The sequence below is a fragment of the Geotrypetes seraphini genome, chromosome 6 (assembly GCF_902459505.1).
Source record: "Geotrypetes seraphini chromosome 6, aGeoSer1.1, whole genome shotgun sequence".
In the NCBI taxonomy this organism is placed as follows: domain Eukaryota; kingdom Metazoa; phylum Chordata; class Amphibia; order Gymnophiona; family Dermophiidae; genus Geotrypetes; species Geotrypetes seraphini.
The window spans coordinates 224,977,733-224,998,455 of NC_047089.1; the positions used below are offsets into that span (position 1 = coordinate 224,977,733).

Consider the following 20,723-nt stretch of genomic DNA (forward strand, 5'->3'; position numbering starts at 1 on the left):
ACCTTCCACTCATTTCAACAACACCTTCTCACGCTACCCTTACCCCGACACCTCTGATTTCATAGAATCAGGACCATCTGCTTTAGGGGTATATGTACTAAAAAGGGCACCAGAAAATGAGCTTAGGGCCAAATTCTATATATACGTTGCCCAAAGGTTCACTGCTGATCAGCACAGCACTTTATACTACTACCATTAATTATTTCTAGAATGCTACCAGACATACACAGCACTGTACAGGAGAGAGTCCCTGCTTGAAAGAGCTTACAATCTTTTTTTTTTTTAAATAATTCTTTATTCATTTTTGACTCTTGCAACAAGTGTACAATATTCAATCAGATGATTTGTACAAATCACTTGACATTCTTAACAATTATTATCCATTACATATAAAAAAAAAACCTCCCCTTCCCCCACCCAACCCAATCATCAATAATAAATTCATTAAATCACATAACATACCTCCCCATCCCCACACTAATTATTTTCCTATGTAATAACAAGGTGTCCAAAGTGTCTAATCATTAGAATATGCAATCAATGGCCCCCAAATCTTTTTGAATCTATTATAACTTCCTTGCTGAAGAGCAAGCACTCTCTCCAGAAGAAGAAGAGCTTACAATCTAAACAGACAAGACAGATAAGATGCCAGGGTGGGAGATACAGTTAGGGGTAGGGTTACCAGACGTCTGGATTTCCCCTTTTTCGAGGACATGTCCAGGGGCCTAGACGGCGTTTCTAACCCCGACACTTTGTCCAGGTTTTGGAAAAGCTTCCAGCTAGCAGCAACGTTGCGACGGCATCTGTGCACGTGCGGATGCAATGCGGGGATGTCACGTGTGTGCGTGCAATGTCATCACGCCACTCCAGCGCATTGCGCAGATGCCCTCCTCCTGACAAGCGAACAGGTTGAGGGGACGAGGCTAGGGGTGGAATAGGGCAGGGCCGGGCGGTACAGGGCGGGCCTGGGGCAGGACCATGGGTCCGGATTTATGTTCTGAAAAATTTGGTAACCCTACTTGGGGGGAGGGATGGATAATCTACTGGATAGGATAGTGAGCAGTGAGGTTATGGATTGAACGCTATATCGAAAAGGTGGGTTTTCAGCCTACTTTTAAAACAAGGGAAGGGGCTTGATGGACAAACTCAGGAAGTTTACTCCAGACAAACAGGGTAGCGAGATGAAAGGAGTGAAGTCTGGAACCGGCAGTGGAGGAGAAGGGTTCAGATAAAAGCAACTTGGCTAAGGAATGAACTTCTAAGCGAGGAGCATGATACTACAGAAGGATCCTGCTATATAGTATACAGAATCTTGCTTAGCGGTTGTACATAGCATAAAGTTTAGGCACACCCATTTAGGCCAAGGAAAGCCAGGCCTAAATGCCTGCACAAGTTGTGTACAGATCGGGCATATTCTGTGACAGTGCATCTAACTTTTAGGAACTCCCATGATCCATCCATGCTCCTCCCCTGTCCACACCCCTTTTTGAGATTCATACTTGTTTTTTTTTGTTTTGTTTTTTTAAAAATTATTTTTATTAGCAATTGCAAATGAACATACAACCAGGATCAAAGTAAGCATAAAAACATAGCAGGCAGAAAAAAACCGCACTGGAAAACTATGACAGCAAATGTTGCACAGTACAAGAACCCAATGGGTGGATGCCCATCACAATTGACATTTTGAAATACCAAAGCCCCCAATCAAACACATGCAAACCCCAAGCACTCGGCCTCAGACCACAACAATCAGACAACAATCACTCCACAATCATACCTCCAGACATCCAAACACCCGGTGAAAAAGCAAAAACAAAAAGAGAGAACAATCAAGTTGCATGTGCAAATCAGCTGGGGGGCACTCATTTTCAGGCATAATTTATGGCTCCATATACAGAATTGGGGGGGTTAGCGTATGCTACATAGGCACAATTCTGGCATGTATTATTTAGGCGCTGGTGGATGCGTTTAACGGTGCTGGGGTTTTTTTTTGCCATTTTAAATGGCATCTGTTACTTAAGTTAGGCATCGGTAGGGCCTAAAATTTCCCCCTAAGTACATTAGGGCTTAACGCCTTTCGTGTTGTTGGCCCTAAACTCTGGAATAATCTCCCCCTTACTATTAGAATTGAATCATCTTTCCAAAAACTCAAAAGTGCCCTTAAGACTAGTTTTCACTCAAGGCTTTCCTTTCAGTCAACTTTGGCTTACTTATGCCCTTTTATGGCTGTAGCTTAATACCTTCGGGGGCCCCTTCACCAGACAGTGGTAAAACGTGGCCTTAGTGCATCCTTACGTGGATTATTCTCACATGTTAAGGCCATTTCTACCGTTGGGGGGTTAAATGGCTGATTTTTCTACTTTTAAAAAAAAACCAAACCAAACCAAAAATGTGGGACTGGAACAGTACCCGTCAACCGGGGGGATTTATTCACAGAATTAAATCTCAACGATGAAGAAATTCTTCCAAATGTACTCTATCTATGTAAATAGACCTTGTTTTCCTTGTGTGGATCTTGATTTGTCTACTTTCCTTAATCATGGCTATGCACTACGGCCCCCTTTTATGAAGCTGCGTTAGGGATTTTTTTTTTTATCGTGAGTCATTGTGGTAAAAGCTCTGACGCTCACAGCCTGTGATAAGAAAAACTGTAACGCAGAATCATAAAAGGGGACTTAATTTTCCCATTAGTGCATGGCCATTACCACTTGAGCCCTTCCTGCTAACCCATCAGGTAGGCAGTATGGGGCTGATTCTATAAAGGGTTCCTAATGTTAGACACCTAACTTAGGCCCTTTTTTACAAAGCCTCGGTAGAGGTTTCTAGTACCACGGCCTGGGGCACTAAATGCTCCTAAGCTCCTTTGACACTCATAGGAATTCTATGAGCATCGGGGCACTTAGCATTCCGGTCCACCGTAGAAACCTCTATAGCGGCTTAGTTAGGGTTACCAGATTTTCCATTTGAAAAATACGGCCCCCTAAACCCGCCCCCAAGCCTGACCAGTTCCACCCATCCCCGCCCCATTATACCCCAGTCCCGCCCCCCATCCTTCCCTAGCCCCGCCTCAGCCCAGCCCCCAGCTGCCTGCTCTTGTCAGGCAGGAGCGCATCTGCGTATGCGCGGACGTGACACGATGATGTCACGTGCACGCGCATGTGCGCGTGATGTCATTGAGTGGCATCCACGCATGCGCGGATGTGATCCTGCTCAACAGTGATTTGCTGCTCAACGGTGATTTGCGCGGATGTGCTCCCGCTCAAAGTGCCGGGTTTTGAAAAGCCGTCCAGACCCCCGGACATGTCCTCAAAAGGAGGACATGTTCAAGGAAATCCGGACGTCTGGTAACCCTAGGCTTAGTAAAATGGGAGGGGGTTAATACCTTTAATAGCCTCAATAATTGGGGGGGAAATTGAATTTGGCGATAAGCGCCTATCCGATTCTATAAAAGATAGGTGGCTGTCGCATGGCGCTTAGCGACGCCTAACACCTAAGTGGGCATTTTTATGAGCAGAGTGTGATTTAGGTGCCGCTAAGCATGATTCTCCAAAAACGTAGGCACCTGAAATGTAGGCCCTTAAGGCCTATCATATCTATCATATCACCCCTGAGCCGTCTCTTCTTCAAGCTGAAGAGCCCTAGCTGCTGTAGCCTTTCCTCATAGGGAAGGCATCCCAAACCTTTTATCAATATCTTTGTCCTTCTCTGTACCTTTTCTAATTCTGCTATTTATTTTTTGAGATATTGCAACCAGAATTGCGCAAAGTATTCAAATTGCGACCATACCTTAGACGGATTCAGGGGCATTATAGCATTTTCATCTTCGTCTTCCCTTCCTTTCCTGATAATTCCTAACATTCTATTTGCTGTCTTAGCCTGTCGCCACACATTGAACTGAGGGTTTCAACGTATCCTCAACAATGACACCTAGATCCTTTTCCTGGGCAGTGACTCCTAACACGGAACCCGGCGTCACGTAGCTATAGTTCGGGTTCCTCTTTCCCACGGGCATCACTTTGCACTTGCTCACATTAAACGTCATCTGCCATTCTGATGCCCAGTCTTCCAGTCTCAGAAGGTCCTCTTGCAATTTTACACAATCCTCTTACGATTTAACAAAGTCAAAGAACTATCTCACTAGATATTCCCATCTCTAGATCATTGATAAATATGTTAAAAATCAGTGGCCCCAGCACAGACCCCTGGGGAACTCCCCTATTTACCCTTCTCTATTGAGAATATTGACCATTTAAACCCACTCTCTATTTTCTTTCAACCAGTTTTTAATCCATAAAAGGACATCACTTCCTATCCCATGATTTTCTAATTTCCTCAGAAGTCTTTTGTAGCTTTAGCTGCTCTTTAATTACTATACAATGTGCAATGTGCAGTGTGGCTTAATCTAAGTCAGTGGGAGCTCCTTGGATACCCATCCTATCTCAAACATCTATTCTCACTTCTCAGTGAACCTGGAAGACGTACTAAGCCAAATCGACAAGTTAAAGAGTGATAAATCACCTTGACCAGATGGTATATATCCCAGGGTAGAAAGAACTCAAATATGAAATTGTTGACCTGTAACCCCAAGTATAAATAGTTGTTGTGACATAAAGGGAAGATAAAATGGAAAAAGAAAGGAGAACAATGGGGGGGGGGAGGAGGAATGATGGATTAAAGCGTTTCTTTCTTTCTGTATGTCCTGCAACACCCAGTTGGTTTCACTTCCATTCTCCTCACCCACATTTGTCTCTCGGCCACTGGTTTCCATGTTGATGCCACAACGCTTATTTCATCACCAAGTTGTCTGTCCCCATATCTTACATCCTTCCGTGTTCTTTATGACCTCCCAGTCTTTCATTAAACCCTTTCCACCACAGCTAATGCTCCATCATTCACTCTTTCTTTGTCTCTTCTCACACTTGCTTCCATTTTTTGTATCTCTAGCATCACCTCCTGACACACGTGGCTTCCACTTTAATCCTCTGTCTCGCATCGTTCCCTTTCCTTTTCCCACTTTATCTTTTATGTCCTCTGAACGCCTAGAGCAAAAAGAGGCGTTTATGGAGGAGGGGAAAGGGCAGGAGGTGAGCCGACCTAGCCTTAGTCGTCTGGCAGCCATAACCTAAAAGGGTTGACGGTTGCCAGACAGAACTTATACGTTTTAACTTAGAACAAGTCAAAACAGATATAAGTTCCAAATAGGGGCCGCTGAGTGAATCACGGCTGCCGCGATCAGCTCAGCAGCCCAGACAACCTGTCCACCCCCCCCACTGCAACGATCGCGGCAGGAGAGATGCCTAATGTCTCCTGCCGCGATCATGATCCTTCCCCTGAACCCCAATGATGCCCGGCAGAAAGGATCCCAAGCTCTCCTACCGAAGACACATCCACTGGCAAATACCAGCAGGAGGGATCCCAAGCCCTATGGGTGGGAATTTAGGCACATGGGCCAATCGAATCTTTGGTTGCCCATGTGCATAAGACCCCGCCCTTAGGAGGGGCCTTAGGCAACTGGACCAATTCCGGTTGGCCCAGTTGCCTAAGGCCCCTCCTACGGGCAGGTCATAGGCATCTGGGCCAATCAGGCCTCTCCCCGGTGCATCTCACAATGCACCGGGAAGTGGCAAGGTCGTCATTCCGAGGATGGCAGGCCTGCCGGCCGGATGGCAAGAGGACCCAGCCAGCCAAATTCCAGGTTAGTATGGGGGGAGGTGCCGGCAGGAGGACTTGCAGATTCGCAGGGGTGGGGTGCCGGCAGGAGGGCTTGGCATCTCTCCTGCTGCGATCGTTGGGGTGGGGGAGGGGGTCCCCAGGATTCTGTAACCGGCATTGTTTTTGACAGACGCCGGTTACAGAATCCTGCTTTTAGGCGAAGGACTGGCCCCTCCTTTGCCTACAAGATCTTGTTTTGGGCGTTTGGGACATGGGCGATTTTTGGGTTGATAATATGTTTTAAGGTTAGATGTAGTGGTGGTCTTGGCAATTAAATTGCTCAATGTATCCCATTCTCAAAAAAAACCTCATTTTGGATGGTTTTTTTTGAGAATGGACCATAAAAGATAAAAAACAATTTTGGCCTTAAAGATATAGTTTCTGTTCTGATCTCTTGTATAATGTATTAATTATCTTGTTAACTGAGTCGAGCCCTCCTGTTGGGATAAATCGGCATATCAAATCAAAGATTAGATTAGATTCTTGGATGAATTTCCAAAACACGGCAATTTGTCCATGTTTTGGACAGCCCCAAGTTCTGGCATCATCTGGAGGGCCTTCAACAAGCTTGCGAGGATGACGACACACGCATCCACGCATGCTGGAGGCTCTCCAGATGTGGCTTAGAGGTCAGAAAAAAAGAGACGAGGCGGAACGGGACAGGCTAGACCAGGGATCTCAAAGTCCCTCCTTGAGGGCCGCAATCCAGTCGAGTTTTCAGGATTTCCCCAATGAATATGCATTGAAAGCAGTGCATGCACATAGATCTCATGCATATTCAATGGGGAAATCCTGAAAACCCGACTGGATTGCAGCCCTCAAGGAGGGACTTTGAGACCCCTGGGCTAGAGGCAGAACGAGGCTGGGCTGGGAGTGGAACAGGGTGGGCCCATGCTTCCGGGTTTGCCCTTCATTAAATATGGTAACTCTACTACTGGTTCCTGGGAGAGGACAGAGAGAAAAAGAATTGATAGTGAGACAACAGTATTTTGGGGAAAAGGAGAAGGGCTTGGTTATCCTTATTCTCCTGCCGATGCATTGTATGCTGAGGGAGACCCCTTTATGGATATGAGGGGAAGGATGGACAGAATAATAATTGCATGATTATTTGAAAAGATTGCTTGAACGTGATGATTGTCAACACTGAGTAAATTGCACATAGTTTAATTGGAAATCTGCACTCGTTAAGTAAAAGGTTCCTATTCAATTGCACCTTGGACTGGGCTGGATTTCTGTCAGCTAGGGAGCCGTGCCTGGTCTGAGTGGGTGGCGATTGAGATCCAGGATTACAACTCCACCAGCCTACCGGAGTTATCCGACCCCGGCCTACGCCCAAGCTCAAAAGAGACCGTAAAGCGAGGTCCATGTGACCTGTGAGGATTATGTGTGAAAACCACCATCATCAAATTTAATTCTGCGAGCCCTGGCGATGGGTGTCCGACCTGAAGAGCTGGCTGGTGCCCACGGAGCAGCTGCGAGGCGAGACCGGGGCTGCATACACATGCAAATTTTCTAACCTGTGATTATGTCAAATCCATTCACTATATCAACAAAATATATTAAAAAGGAAAAATACATTGTGCACTTTATTTCTCTGCTCTCCCCTCCTGTAACATGAAATTCAGTTTCATGCTTTTATTTATTTTTTGCAGAAAACAAGACAAAAAAAATATAGGTATAATTTGATCTCGTTTTTGTCTAGTGTGTGATTAAGTCCCCCAAATAGATTTTTATTTATGTGTTTTAGGTAAAATTTCACTTAAATGTCTAAGAAAAACTCAAAAAGTGAACCTTCTCCTTGCTTTCAGTTGACTGCAAAATATAAAACTAGGAAAATTTCTGGGAAAGCTAAGTATCCATTCTAGATTATTCTTTTAAGCCTCTCTTTGCTGCTGTGTTAGTTCCATAAGAGTTAAATACGTCTTTATTATTTTTACAGGTGTTCAAAATGAGTTACAACAAGTTGAAAATGATTTCAGGCCAGACCTTCCTGGGACTTTCAGGCCTAGTAAGGCTGCACATAGACCACAACAAGATTGAATCGATCCACCCTGCTGCCTTTAATGGTTTAACCTCCTTAAGACTCCTCCATTTAGAAGGAAACTTGCTCCAGCAGCTTCACCCCAGCACATTCGCAACTTTTGTTTTCTTAGATTATTTCAGGCTCTCAACCCTGAAACACCTTTATTTATCTGAAAACGTGATTAAAACTCTGCCTGCAGGAATGATGAAGTCTATGCCTATGCTGGAGAGCCTTTATCTTCATGGGAATCCGTGGTCTTGTGACTGCAGCATGAAATGGCTTCTTGAGGAAAATATGAAGCCTGAAGGTAAATAAGTAAATATTTAATTAGAATTATTACAGGGCAGAGTTCCAGTAATCATAGAGAAAAATTAGATTTTTTTTTTTTGCAGAGCACTGAAGCAATATTGAGTTATCCGCATCAGTGACAATTTTCCGCCAGGTCAGTGACCTTAAATCTTGTGTCAGTGACCTGGAATCTTTTGTCAGTGATCTGGAACCTTTTAGAATGAACTTCCTTTCGCTCCCTGCGTCTGAAGGGTATGTCAGACTCCCTTTATTGTTCCTAACCTGGTGCCTTAAAAAAATATGCGCACTTGAGTCCACACACATCTCTTCCTCCAATACCTCTTTTAGTCGCCTCTAAAGCCCTGAAGTTCATTTTAGAAAAGGCATTTGCACAAAATTTTTTCTTTGTAATTATTTTTGTTAAGGTAAGGGGTAATTTTATAAAGATTGCCTAAAGTCAGGCACCGAGACGATGCATGGTAAGCACTAACCCCCACATTCTGTATACGGTACTTTAAGTTGTGTACATATATCGACGCACAAAGGTGATATGCGTGGACAACTTAATTGTTTAACAGCCTAATCGGTGTCAATAATTGCCAATTAACCTCTCATAGCTAATGCTATTTGGCACCAATTAGAAGTTAAGCGCACAACTTGTTAGATACATACTATAAAGCAGGGGTGTCCAACCGTTTGGCTTCCCTGGGCCGCATTGGCCAGAAAAAATGTTTCTGGGGCCGTACAAACGCGCAAACGCTGCAGCAAGACAGAGGAGGGAGCCAGAAAGATGGTAAACACTAGAGGGCAGCAGAGAAAAACACTGCATCTCTCTCGACTGGGGCCACACAAATTACTTCACGGGGCCGCAGGTTGGACACCCCTGCTATAAAGTGTTATGCGTCAGTTCTAGTGTGCAGATCTGAAAAGGGGCATGGCCAGGGAAGGAGCATGGGTAGAGATCCTTGACGTTCCTAAAATGTATGTGCACTCTTATAGAATACGCCCAATGCGTGCACAAGTTAGATATTTAGGCCTACATGGGTGCGTCTAAAAAGTCATGCATTGCTACGTAGCATGTTCCTATAAGGTGCACGTACCTTTTATAGAATTGCGCAAAGCATTGTTCTAGTCGGCTCCAATTTTGGGGAGGGGGCCATATATACAGTAGAATATGGTCCTAATTCCATATTGGCAATATCATCTACCTGGGGTCTCTCAAGAAAACCATTCAAAGACTCCGAATCATACAAAACTCAGCTGTGCGACTGATTTTCAGCCTAAAGAAATGGGATCACATAACCCCCTACTACCAAAAACTCCACTGGTTGCCCCTGGAGGCAAGAGTATTGTTCAAATTCGCCTGCCTCTGTTTCAAATCCATTCTCGGTTTGGCCCCTCTATACCTGGTCTCCCACTTTAAACTAGACTGCTCCACCAGGCCTACACGCAGAATACGTATGTTCAGCCACCCTACAATAAAAACCTGCCGATACAAAAGATTCCTTGACAGAACGGTTGCCTTCCAAGCAAGTCTACAGAACGACTGGCTAAACAGCATAATCAAGCACTCCTCGTCCTACCTCAACTTCAGAAAACTAGTCAAAACCAACCTGTTCAACCGATTTGTGACCAAGGATTCCTAAAGTCTTCACTGCTTATCCCACGCTGTATGACCAGCCCTTCTTATTGTAAACCGCCTCAACCTACTACTAATTATAAACCCGCCCCTACAATGTAACCTTACTCTGTACAAATATTCATGTACTCAAACACTTCATTGTTTTTTTTCCGCTGAATGTCCAGCTCTTCTTTATTGTAAACCGCCTCGAACTACTTTGGCTTTGGCGGTATATAAACAATAAATTATTATTATTATTATTACATGCAATTGACATTATAGAACACTCGTGTAAGTCTGAATATATATGCCTAACTTTAGGTGTGAGCACTTACACAAGCTGAATGGCCAGCGTGAATGCTCAAACCTAACTGTAGATAGTTAGGGCTAGATGCACTAAACGCTCTGATCGGTACACTGACAAAAGCGCACAGGCCATTGGCGCACTGACATCTGCGCACAGGAGGAATGCGCACCACCGGTTCCGCCGCTTTCATGCCTTACCATTAGCGTTCTGAAGGGGGGGTGGGGGACCCCACAGTACACTTAGAACTATCAAACTCCTTTGGGGGGGTTGGGTGGAAACCCCCTCCCCATACACTGAAAACTTCCATTATCTCGCTGTTCAGGAGTTTTTCTGGAGTTTTCTGTGTAGTGGGGGTGTCCCACCCAGCTGGAGCGTAAGCAGTTATAAGTGTAGTGTGTGTGGGGGTTCCCCCCTCAGAATGCTAATGGTAAGGTGTGAAAGCGGCTGCATTGGTCCTGCGCGCAGATGTCGGTGCAGGATTGTCGGCCCGCCAATGTCTGACGCGCTTTTGACGTGCCACTGCTCTGATTGGGTACCAATGGTTGCTAAACCAATTTGGCTGGTTTAGCGGCTGTCGGAATTTGTTGACCTGATGTTGAAAACGGCTCACCACGTGGTTTTCCACACGGTCGTACAAAAGTCTGACTCGCATGCAAATGACCTCATCACTATTAAAATGAGGTCATTAATATTAAAACGAGCCATCCGATCAATGGCCTAACATTTGCAGTGCCATAAGCCTACCGCAAATACAGACCAAAAATAACTGTGTTGTGTGTATAAAAAAAAATAGTAGACATAGGAGGAGACCTGTGATGCTCAATCTGTTTATATACTGTTAAGACCTGACACGTACATGTTTCGGCCGTAAGGCCTGCCTCAGAGGTCTTGTTTCCAATTTCTCGTATATGTCTCTTATCTAAAAAGATGGTAATTAAGACACTGTTACAAGCTTGTCTTTACAGAAGTACCTTGGAAGAGGTGTTTTGTAAAGACTGTTCAAGCCAAGGAAACTGCAGGCTATAAGAGATTCAGGGATTGTCCCTCAGTGAAGCTGCAGTTATAGCCCTAGACAGCAGGGGGCAGCAGACAAATCTGCAAGAATTACCTGTCCCAGAATGCACTGTGCTTTGCAGCTCAGTGCTGAAAACCATTAAGGAAGTAATTCAGCCCTGCTGAATAAGAGAGGCGGGACTCAGGCAGGGAGAAAGATATATACCTAGCTCAGAGTTATTTGAGAGGTCCCAAAGGAAGAGATTCCCCTGAGGAGAGGAAGCTCAGAGAAAGAACTTTTCCCTAACTAAGGGCTGAGAGGAGCCCTGGGAAAGAATGGAGTGAGAGAGAGACTGTCAAGATGAGACAGTTGGTGATTACCTTATGCTGAAGAAACTGTATTGAGGGGTGTTTGGAGAGTGATGAAGACTGAAGACCTTAATAGTGGGACTTGATAAAGCACATAATAATAACTGAATCAGTTTGTGGAAATATTGATGTCCTTGTGGAGAAGTAAGAGTTTACTTTGACGCCCTGAGCCTGGGAAGGAACCAGACTCAGAGCTGTATCCAAATATAAGTTTTTGTTTCACCTTTTAAAGTGGTTTGGGTGAATGTGCACAGGAAAACCTGGACGAGACTCTGCCACACAGGCGTCTTGCACTTTTCTTGTCCAATTTTCCAACCTTATTCTCATTCGCCCTTGACCTTGTATTTGAATTTTAATGCTAAATATTAAAGACAAGAGGGGGGAAAAATCATTGCATTAGTTCCAGCTTGTCAGGAGTCACACAATCTCTGATGCATTGATTAAAAAAACAAAACAAAAAAAAAACAACCCCACAGAAGCCTGTTTTCAGAGTTAGCAGTGGTAGAAATGCAAACACATTAAAGAAAATCCCCTTTCACCCACCATTGAGTAGAAACAAACTTTATACTGTTATCATTGTCCTTTTTTCTTTCTATAAATTAGAAGTTCATCTAGACATGACTTTAATGTGTTTTCGTTTCTCTCTTTTTTTTATTTTTTTTTTAGGTGTGTTGAAGTGTAAAAAGGACAGGGCCTATGAAGGCGGACAGCTGTGTCCAACATGCTCAAGCCCCCGACATCTGTACAAACAAGAGATGCAGAGCTTAAGTGATGTATCCTGTACCAGACCTATCATCCAGTCACCTTCCAAACAAAACAGCAGCACAACCCAGATGGAGGATGAGAATGAGCTCGAGTCGGCCGAGGCATCACAGACCGTCCAGGGCAAAATCTTTCTGAATATGACCGACGAGCATGGAAACATAGTAAACATCAGCTGTAATATTAGCCAGTTAGCAGATTCCCTAAACGTTCAGTGGAATCAGATACTCCCGGAAGAAATAGACATCAATGCTACGCTGGCACTGGATTTCGAATGCCCAATGAGTCGTGAAAACTACGAGAAGCTCTGGAAACTTTTAGCTTATTATAGTGAGGTGCCGGTCCATTTACAAAGGGAACTAACAGAGCACAAAGATCCTAAAGTGACTTACCAATACAAGCAGGATCCAAGCCCTAATGCATATTATTACACTGGTGTTAGGGCTCAGATACGTGCTGAACCTGCATGGTTGATGCAGCCGCTGATCACCCTTCGATTAAACAGACAGCAGAGCACAGCTAAGCAGGTAGCACTGTCTTTCTTGGCTCAGTTTTCTCAAACCATTCAGACCAAAGATACGGTGTATCAGAGAAACAGCTGGGTAATGATCGAACGAAACGAGAAAGTAAAAGTGGCCCAGAGTGTTCTGGTAGGCACAGTGTGTCAGCTGAGCTGCAACGTGAAGGCATCGGAAAATCCCTCCATCGAGTGGGTCTTTCCTGATGAATCTAAGTTGCAAGCGCCGACCAATAACCTCAACAGTAGATTTTCTGTTTCTAGCAGTGGCCAGTTATTAATTAGAGCAGTGGACTATTCTGATTCTGGCGTATACCATTGCATTGCTAAAGTACAACATGACGTGGACAGGGAGGCCTTCAGGGTTTCAGTCCAGCCGCCAACTGTTCAGTCACCTGGTGGTGACATTCAGATTATTAAGAGAAATTCTGGTGAGTCCATAGCTCTGCCCTGCAACGCAGTTGCAGTGCCTGATGCCCAGATAAACTGGATTTTTCCAAATAACTATTTACTTAATGATTTACTAAATACAACGAAAGAATATATGCTAGAGAATGGAACGTTGTTAATTCAGAACAGTCAAGTGAATGACAGTGGGTACTACAGATGTGTAGCTATTAATCAGAAGGGGACAGATCATTCTGTTTTCCAGGTAACAGTAAACAATAGAAAGGTTACCCGTAAACAATCAAAAAAGATAAAAATTAAAAAGCGGCCAGTGATCAAATCTTTGACAAACATAAAACAGGACGTCATAGAGGATGAAGGGGCATCAGGTGATGAAGAAATACATGATGTCCCAAACCAGTATGACCAGCAGAAGGACACAGAAGTGTCCATCGACCAAAGACATAAGCACCCCTCTGCAACTAAGGGTAAAAATAAGAAAAAAGACAGACAAAAAAAGAAACAATTGAAAGATTTGCAAAAGTCACATGGTAGTAATGTTGCAGAGGGTCGAAGGAAATTTGAATTAAGGAGCAGAATAAACACAGGGACCAAACAGATTGACCCACAGCACTGGGCTAACATCTTGGCGAAGGTTCGTGGGAAAAATGGTTACAAAACAACAATGGAACCTTTCGTATTAGACCCAAAAATGCCTCTAGAAGGATCCCAGAGAAAAGATCCCACAACTCTCTTGCCCACAATGATGATCCCATTGAAGCCTACTGCAGAATCACAAGAAAATATTGAAGAATCATCAGCAGATGGCCTAGTAGGGGAAGACGAGATACTCCATGTTACGGCTTTTGACAGTATTACCTCGATGGATTATAAAGAAATCAGGACGTCAACTGAGCCTAAAGTAATCATTGACAATGAATTTGTAGAAATACCAGGAGAGCTACGCACATCACAAACTCCCTTTCTATGGACCACCTCAAGTACTGTAGCTCCTCTAATTGCACCGAACCAACAACATAATGATGTGATAGATTATTCACCAATAACGGAGGAAAACATTCATTCTTTTAGTCAAGAATCAGAGTATGAAGAAACTACTACTGCTATACCAGCTTTGCATTCATTTGCAATGGAAGGCACAACAGAAACATATGCTTTTGAAAAGCCATCTATTACTTATGAGCCATGGTTATCTTTGGATGCCTCTGTTCTAGAAAAAGACAATCAAACAACCACAAATAACCATGCTGAAAGTAGAACAGATTCACTATCTAAAGGAATGAATACACAAACTACAAGTTTCATTCCTTCTAAAGCAAATTTCATGAACAGTGTTGACTTTGAGATTACCCCTGATGCTACTTCTGTAACCTCATTTGTTGAAGATGATATTACCATAGACAACGGGGCAATACGTCAACTTCCAGAACTACTTACTGAAGAGAGAGACAATGAAAATAATACAAATGAAAATACTTCTATATTAGTTAATAGGAATATTAATGAGGGACCTCAGGCCACTACAGAAATGGATAGCACAGAAAAACAATCTACAGTCCCTAGCCATGAACATTTTAGGGGAACAGAGGACCAAACAACTTCAGTTTCAGAAGCAGGCTCTACATTTAGACCACCGATGACCACCATTCCATTTAAAAAGGAAGAAATGGCAACAGCTGCATCAGTTGCTAGGATAATGACTACAGCAGTGCCTACAACATCCTACACAGAGACTACTTCCGGTTCAGTGACTGCTCGTCCCAGACGAAGACCTCATGGAAAGAAGAGACTTAGACAAAACAAATTGCGACAGCGACAAAAGCATGCTCGTTCAACTGCTTTACCTACAGTATTGACGCACAAGGTATTAATCCCAACATCGGCATCTGAAATAAATAATGTTACTGAAAGTTTACTCATAACTGGTATTTCAGAAAACAGTAAACCTAGTATTAAGGTACAGCCTGAAAAGGATATCTACATGAAGACAACTACAGTCTCAGTCACAGATACAAATAGTTTACAGATGTCTATAGAGGACAGACAAAAAGGATCAGCTTCATTACAGAGTTCTACTGTAGTTTCACCTGGAACTGCTGAATCTATGATATTGTTCTCGACGGAACCAATAACAACTAGAGAAGCTCTGGACGATAATATCATTAAACAAAATACTTTGCTTCCTGAAAAGGAAGAATTGTCCCCGACCTCAGACCTAAAAGCTACCTCACCAATACTACATATTCTGCATGCTGGTGAAGAAAGTTTCACTCAGATTAATTCTGAAGTCACCGAAGATATTTCATACAAAAGCAGCACCATCTCTGGTGAAAAATCCAGTAGCTTGATTGCAACTTCACATCCAGACCACAAAGTGGCTACAGAATCTGTCTCTACATTTCAAGGTCATCCCCTTATTATTGATTCATTAGAAAGAGCTCATCATATATCCAGCTCAGTAGCATCACCAACTTCTCCAACTGGTCTACAGCCAAGCAAGCCTGATATAGCTTTAGAAACTAAAAGACTCCTATTTATAGAGAAACCTCAGTCGACAAAAACAGACATTTTATCCACTACTCATAGAACAACAGAAACTTTGACTGTTATACGTTCAGAGGCAGAGAAGATAATTAGCACTTCTTCATATCCTCAGAGTATTACTCCGTTACCTTATGAAGAAAAGATGAAAAATAGCCGCAAGATATTTGAATCAAATTACACTGCCAGATATGGGCTATCAAAAGAGCCCATCTCTACAGTTACACCAATCACCTTTGTACCTACTGAAAATGCTGAAACTGATGCCACTTTGGGTTTTCCAAGTACCATTGCGTTTTCTTTTCATGGTTCTTCTGCCAAGGTGGCCAGAGAGCACATGGATTTAAATCAAGTGGAGTCTACAAATTCCAATAAAGAAACTGAAGCTATCAGTCAAGGAAAGCAATTGAGTTCAAGACAAAATGAGCTTGCTACTTCTTACTTTAACAAAAATAAAATTCATGCACAACCAACACAAGAACAGATCAAAGACACGTACAGTAGAAAGTCAGACAGCAGCATCTCATTGACTCCCAACATTCATCGTCAGCCTGGAATAATTCCAAGGGTAAACCAGCGGCCTGTTGTAGCCCCTCCTCAGTTTATTCCTGTGAGAAGTACGTTAAAACCACCACATTTCATAACTCGTGCTCCGTGGCGTTATTTTATCACACATCAACCTTTGCACGTTACCAACAGACCAGAAATAACTGCATATGCAATACATAGCACTCAAGCAAAGAAAACACATACTCCTTACTCTGTAAGAACCACTACAATAGCCACTGCCTCTCCACTATTTAGGCCTAATCCAATAATTCCCAGTAGGTTTAACCATCAAGGGCCTGGCAGAGCAACTATAGGCTCCAGACTTTTTGGAAATCATTATATTATTGATAACAGAAGTTCAATTGGAAGAACTCCACACCAAGGAATTCCATATTATTCAAATCCTCGACTTCCATTTGTATTCAACAGAACCAGAGGAATCCCACGACTTGGTGTTACTTCTAAACCTCTAATACCAACCCATTCTGCCCCAGTCATTGCAAGTGAGAAAGTCATGCTAGGATCATCCGTTAAGGCAGCAACATCAAGCAGTGTTTTAAGGGACACAACTACTCCTAAAAGTACTCCAGTACTACTTTTTATCACAACTCCAATGTATTTAGCTAAAGGCATCATACCCAAACTTTCCCCTACCCAGAGAATTTCATCAGTATCAAAGGATGGAGAACAGAAGTTAAATAATCCTTCAGCCACTCAACTTGCTCCTAGCTTCCAGGCACATAGAGAAGGACCAAAAATCACTACACCTGACTATCAGACTTTATCCATCCCAGCTGAAATGGATGTAGTGCTTCCATGTGATGCCATAGGAGAACCTAAGCCTTTCCTTACTTGGACAAAGGTCTCTACAGGTAAGACATTTTTAAGGTCTCTTTACAGGGGTTGTGCAGTATCTAACCATGTAAATAACAGCATATATATACGAGTGGCTGCTAGGGTGTTGTTTGGGGGGCACTTTGGGGGGGTGCATGCTGGGGTGTTGTTTGGGGGAGCTTGGGGTGGGATTCACATACCTCCCTCCCCCCCCCCCAATGAACCAAGCCGCTGCTGGGGTATTGTTTTGGGGGAAACTGAAAGGGCTGCAAAGGCAACTCCTGCCGATTCAGTGTGACTGTTTCACACGGCCACAGCGCTGAAACAGATGTGGTGAAATGGCCGTGCGTCAACTGGCCACGATGAAATGGCTGCACTGAATCGTCCTAGACCCTAGAGTAGGATGCTTCAATTACAATCCTAGTGTTGCCTGATTAGCTGTGTGGGTATGGCGTTGAATACCCACATAACTTCTGGTACTGTTGCTGGCCCAGATATTTGACACCGCTGTCCCGACAAGACCTATTGTTGAATAGACGTCCCTCTTCAGCAGAAACTTTTCTAAAGTATTGGAGCGATTGAGTACAACCTGATCAAGATGCCTCTGTTCCATTCTCAATTGACCTTTAAGTATATCAGGCCTACTGAATTTTATTTATAGATGATCTTATATATAAATATAAAGGACTGCATGGATATTAGGAATTTCATATGGATTACATGCAAATTTTAACTTCAGATTTTTTTCAATAATGAAATAGCAGCATCCCTAGCTTTAACACTGAGCACAACAAGTAGCTGACATATTTGTGGAGTCTATTTAGGGTTCATAGACAAAATCGCGCGAAACAACGGCGCGCCAACAACTGAGCGCAAGGTTGACGGTGCGCCAAAGAAAAGCACTATTTTAAAGGGTTCTGACGTGGGGTGTGGGTGGGGAACCCCCCTATTTTACTTAACAGACATCGCGCTGGCGTTGTGGGGGGCTTGGGGGGTTGTAACCCCCCTCATTGTACTTAAAACTGAACTTTTTGCCTGTTTGTTAGGGAAAAAGTTCAGTTTTAAGTATAATGTGGGGGGTTACAACCCTCCAAGCCCCCCACAACGCCAGCGCAATGTCTGTTAAGTAAAGTGGGGGGGGTTCCCCCCCCACCCCTCGTTGGAGCCCTTTAAAATAGTGCTTTTCTTCGGCGCGCCGTCAACCTTGTGCTCAGTTGTCGGCGCACTGTTGTCTCGCACGATTTAGTCCCGTCACCCTATTTAGTGAAGGGTTTCTCCCATTTTGGGGGTGGTTGTATAAATATGAGAGGTTCTGACATCTGTATACTGAATATGGGTGTGAATGATTAGAATATTGGCACATATGCACTTCATGGGGAGAACATCTCTAAATGCACCAAAGACTTTTCCATTCTGTGGGAAACAAAATGAACTTTTCTGCCAAAATTCAAATTCATGACCAATTTGATCTCCCTGTACTCAATCAGGTCAGTGGACCCACTATAGATAAAAACAAACTGCAGACCTCACAGCATGCCCTGAAGAAAGCCACAGCATGATGGCTGAAACGTTGGTTTCTACCTGACAAGAAGCGGCAAGACCCGGAAACCTGTGACAAGCATGGAAACGTGATGCAGATAAAGGCCAAGTGGCCCATCCAGTCTGCCCATTCGCAGCATTCACTATCTCCTCCTCTCCCTAAGAGATCCCACGTATCTGTTCCATGCTTTCTTGAACTCAGACACAGTCTTTGTCTCCACCACCTCTACCGGGAGATTACTCCACACGTCTACCACACTTTCTATTCAAAAAAAGTATTTCCTTAGATTACTCCTGAAGCTATCACCTCTTAACTTCATCCTATGCCCTCTCATTCCGGAGCTTCCATTCAAACGAAAGAGATTTGCCTCATGTGCATTTATGTCTCTATCATTTCCCCTCTTTTGCCTTTCCCCCAAAGTATACATATTGAGATCTTTAACTCCGTCCCTGAACGCCTTATGATGTAAAACACCACTATATTATTAGCCTTCCTCTGGACCGATTCCATCCTGTTTATCTTTTTGAAGGTGTGACCTCCACAATTGTACACAATATTCTTTTTCTTTTCAATTATCTTTATTAACAATTGCAAAGGAACAAACAGCCCGTAGCAGAACAAGCAGAAAACAGAGCATTCAAAAATAGAACGGATAATAATGACAACAAAGGCCCAGGTCTCACCAGAGACTTATACAGGGGCATCAATACCTCTTTGTCCAACTAGCCATATTTGACATACATTTGCAGGCATAAGGGCTATTGGGGGAGTTTTGGAGGGCTCACCATACAGCGTAGGGGGATCATGGTGAGATATTTACTTGGAACCATTTATGTGAAGTTTACTGCAGTGCCACCTAAGGTGCCTCACTGCCCTGCTGTGATGTCCGTGTGGCCAGTCTACTAAGAATACTGGGTCTTCTTATGTCCCGATAGTTAGTTGTGCGTTTTTCATTTGGATTTTGTTTTCGAAAATGGTTCAAAAAGATAGACACGCTGAGAACAAACACATCTAGGAAATGGCCATTTTTTTTAAAAAAAAAAGTTGTGTTTCTGGTTTGAAAATGGTCATTTTTTCTACTGGAATTTTGGTCATTTTCCCCCAGAACATCCCAAATTGGATTTAGACGACATATTGAAAATGTCCTTCAAGATGTAGCACTCAGATATGGGTGCCCCAAATTTGAGCGCATTCCCAAAATGCATGTACAACTTAATTGGGCGCCGTCTTGGTAGGGGGCGCCGGCACCCGTCCTCCTCCCCGCTCTCCGCTCCTTCCCCACCCCCACTACCGCACGTGCCCCTTCCCTTCCCCACGTACCTCTTTAACATTCCCTGCGAGATCGGTAACCACAGCCTGATGCTCACGCCAGCGTCAGCTCTTTCTGGGCACGCGCCTAAGAAGTGGAAGAGGGGGAGCCAACCCTGGCGCAGGCAGCGAGTTGGGGTTGTTTCTCATGCAGAAATGTTAAGGAGGGGGGAAGGGAAGGGGTGCGAGCACGCAGCAGGAGGTGGCGGGGAAGTAAAGGGCGGGGGAGGGGTGCCTCTCACCCTGGCTACACCACTGCTTAGTGCCAATCTTTTCCAAGTGCCCATTTTAGCACCATTTATAGAATCCAAGGGGGCATTAACACAAGATGAATACGGGAACATTATCAGATGCATACTTTGCAAGGTGTCTCTAGGTCAGTGGTCTCAAACTCGCGGCCTAGGGGCCACATGTGCCCGCCAGGTACTATTTTGAGGCCCTCGGTATGTTTATCATAATCACAAAAGTAAAATAAAACAGTTTCTTGATCATATCTCTTTAGCTATAAATTACAATATTATGATTAAAACTTAGCCAAAAGGAAAGAATTATAAACTATAAAAAGTTTTACCTCATGCAAAATTGTCATTACATTAACTATTTTTTTCTTCGGCCCTCCAAGTACCGCCAAATCCAAAATGTGGCCCTGCAAAGGGTTTGAGTTTGAGACCACTGCTCTAGGTGTACCCATTTATGCCTGCAATTAGCATGGCATGACTGTGCGTACCATTAGGCGCCAAAGTGGATTTATGCTGCAATTTTAAGAACTAGGCACCACTTTACAGATTTGCCACCTACGGATGTAGGGACCATGATTAAGTTTGAATATTTTAAAACTGAATTTATAATCCACAATGGGTTTAGCTATCCAGATATATAACAAATCTGATTGAGGGAATTTTTCCATGGTATAATTGAAAATAAGTTGGAAATTCATCCTGTGATACTGTA

The 20,723-nt window shown here is 43.6% G+C and overlaps 1 protein-coding gene across 2 annotated transcripts in view; it reads left to right on the forward strand.

The window, feature by feature from the left end:
• The window catches only part of MXRA5 (matrix remodeling associated 5), a 61,276-nt gene that overhangs the window by 22,923 nt on the left and 17,630 nt on the right, over window positions 1-20,723 (forward strand). The window contains exons 4-5 of one of the 2 annotated variants that reach the window (XM_033948630.1): window positions 7,652-8,042; window positions 11,980-16,962. In XM_033948630.1, the coding sequence (XP_033804521.1) occupies window positions 7,652-8,042; window positions 11,980-16,962 (5,374 nt within the window). Of the gene's footprint in view, window positions 1-7,459; window positions 8,043-11,979; window positions 16,963-20,723 lie in introns of both variants that reach the window. The other variant, XM_033948631.1, reaches the window with a different exon arrangement.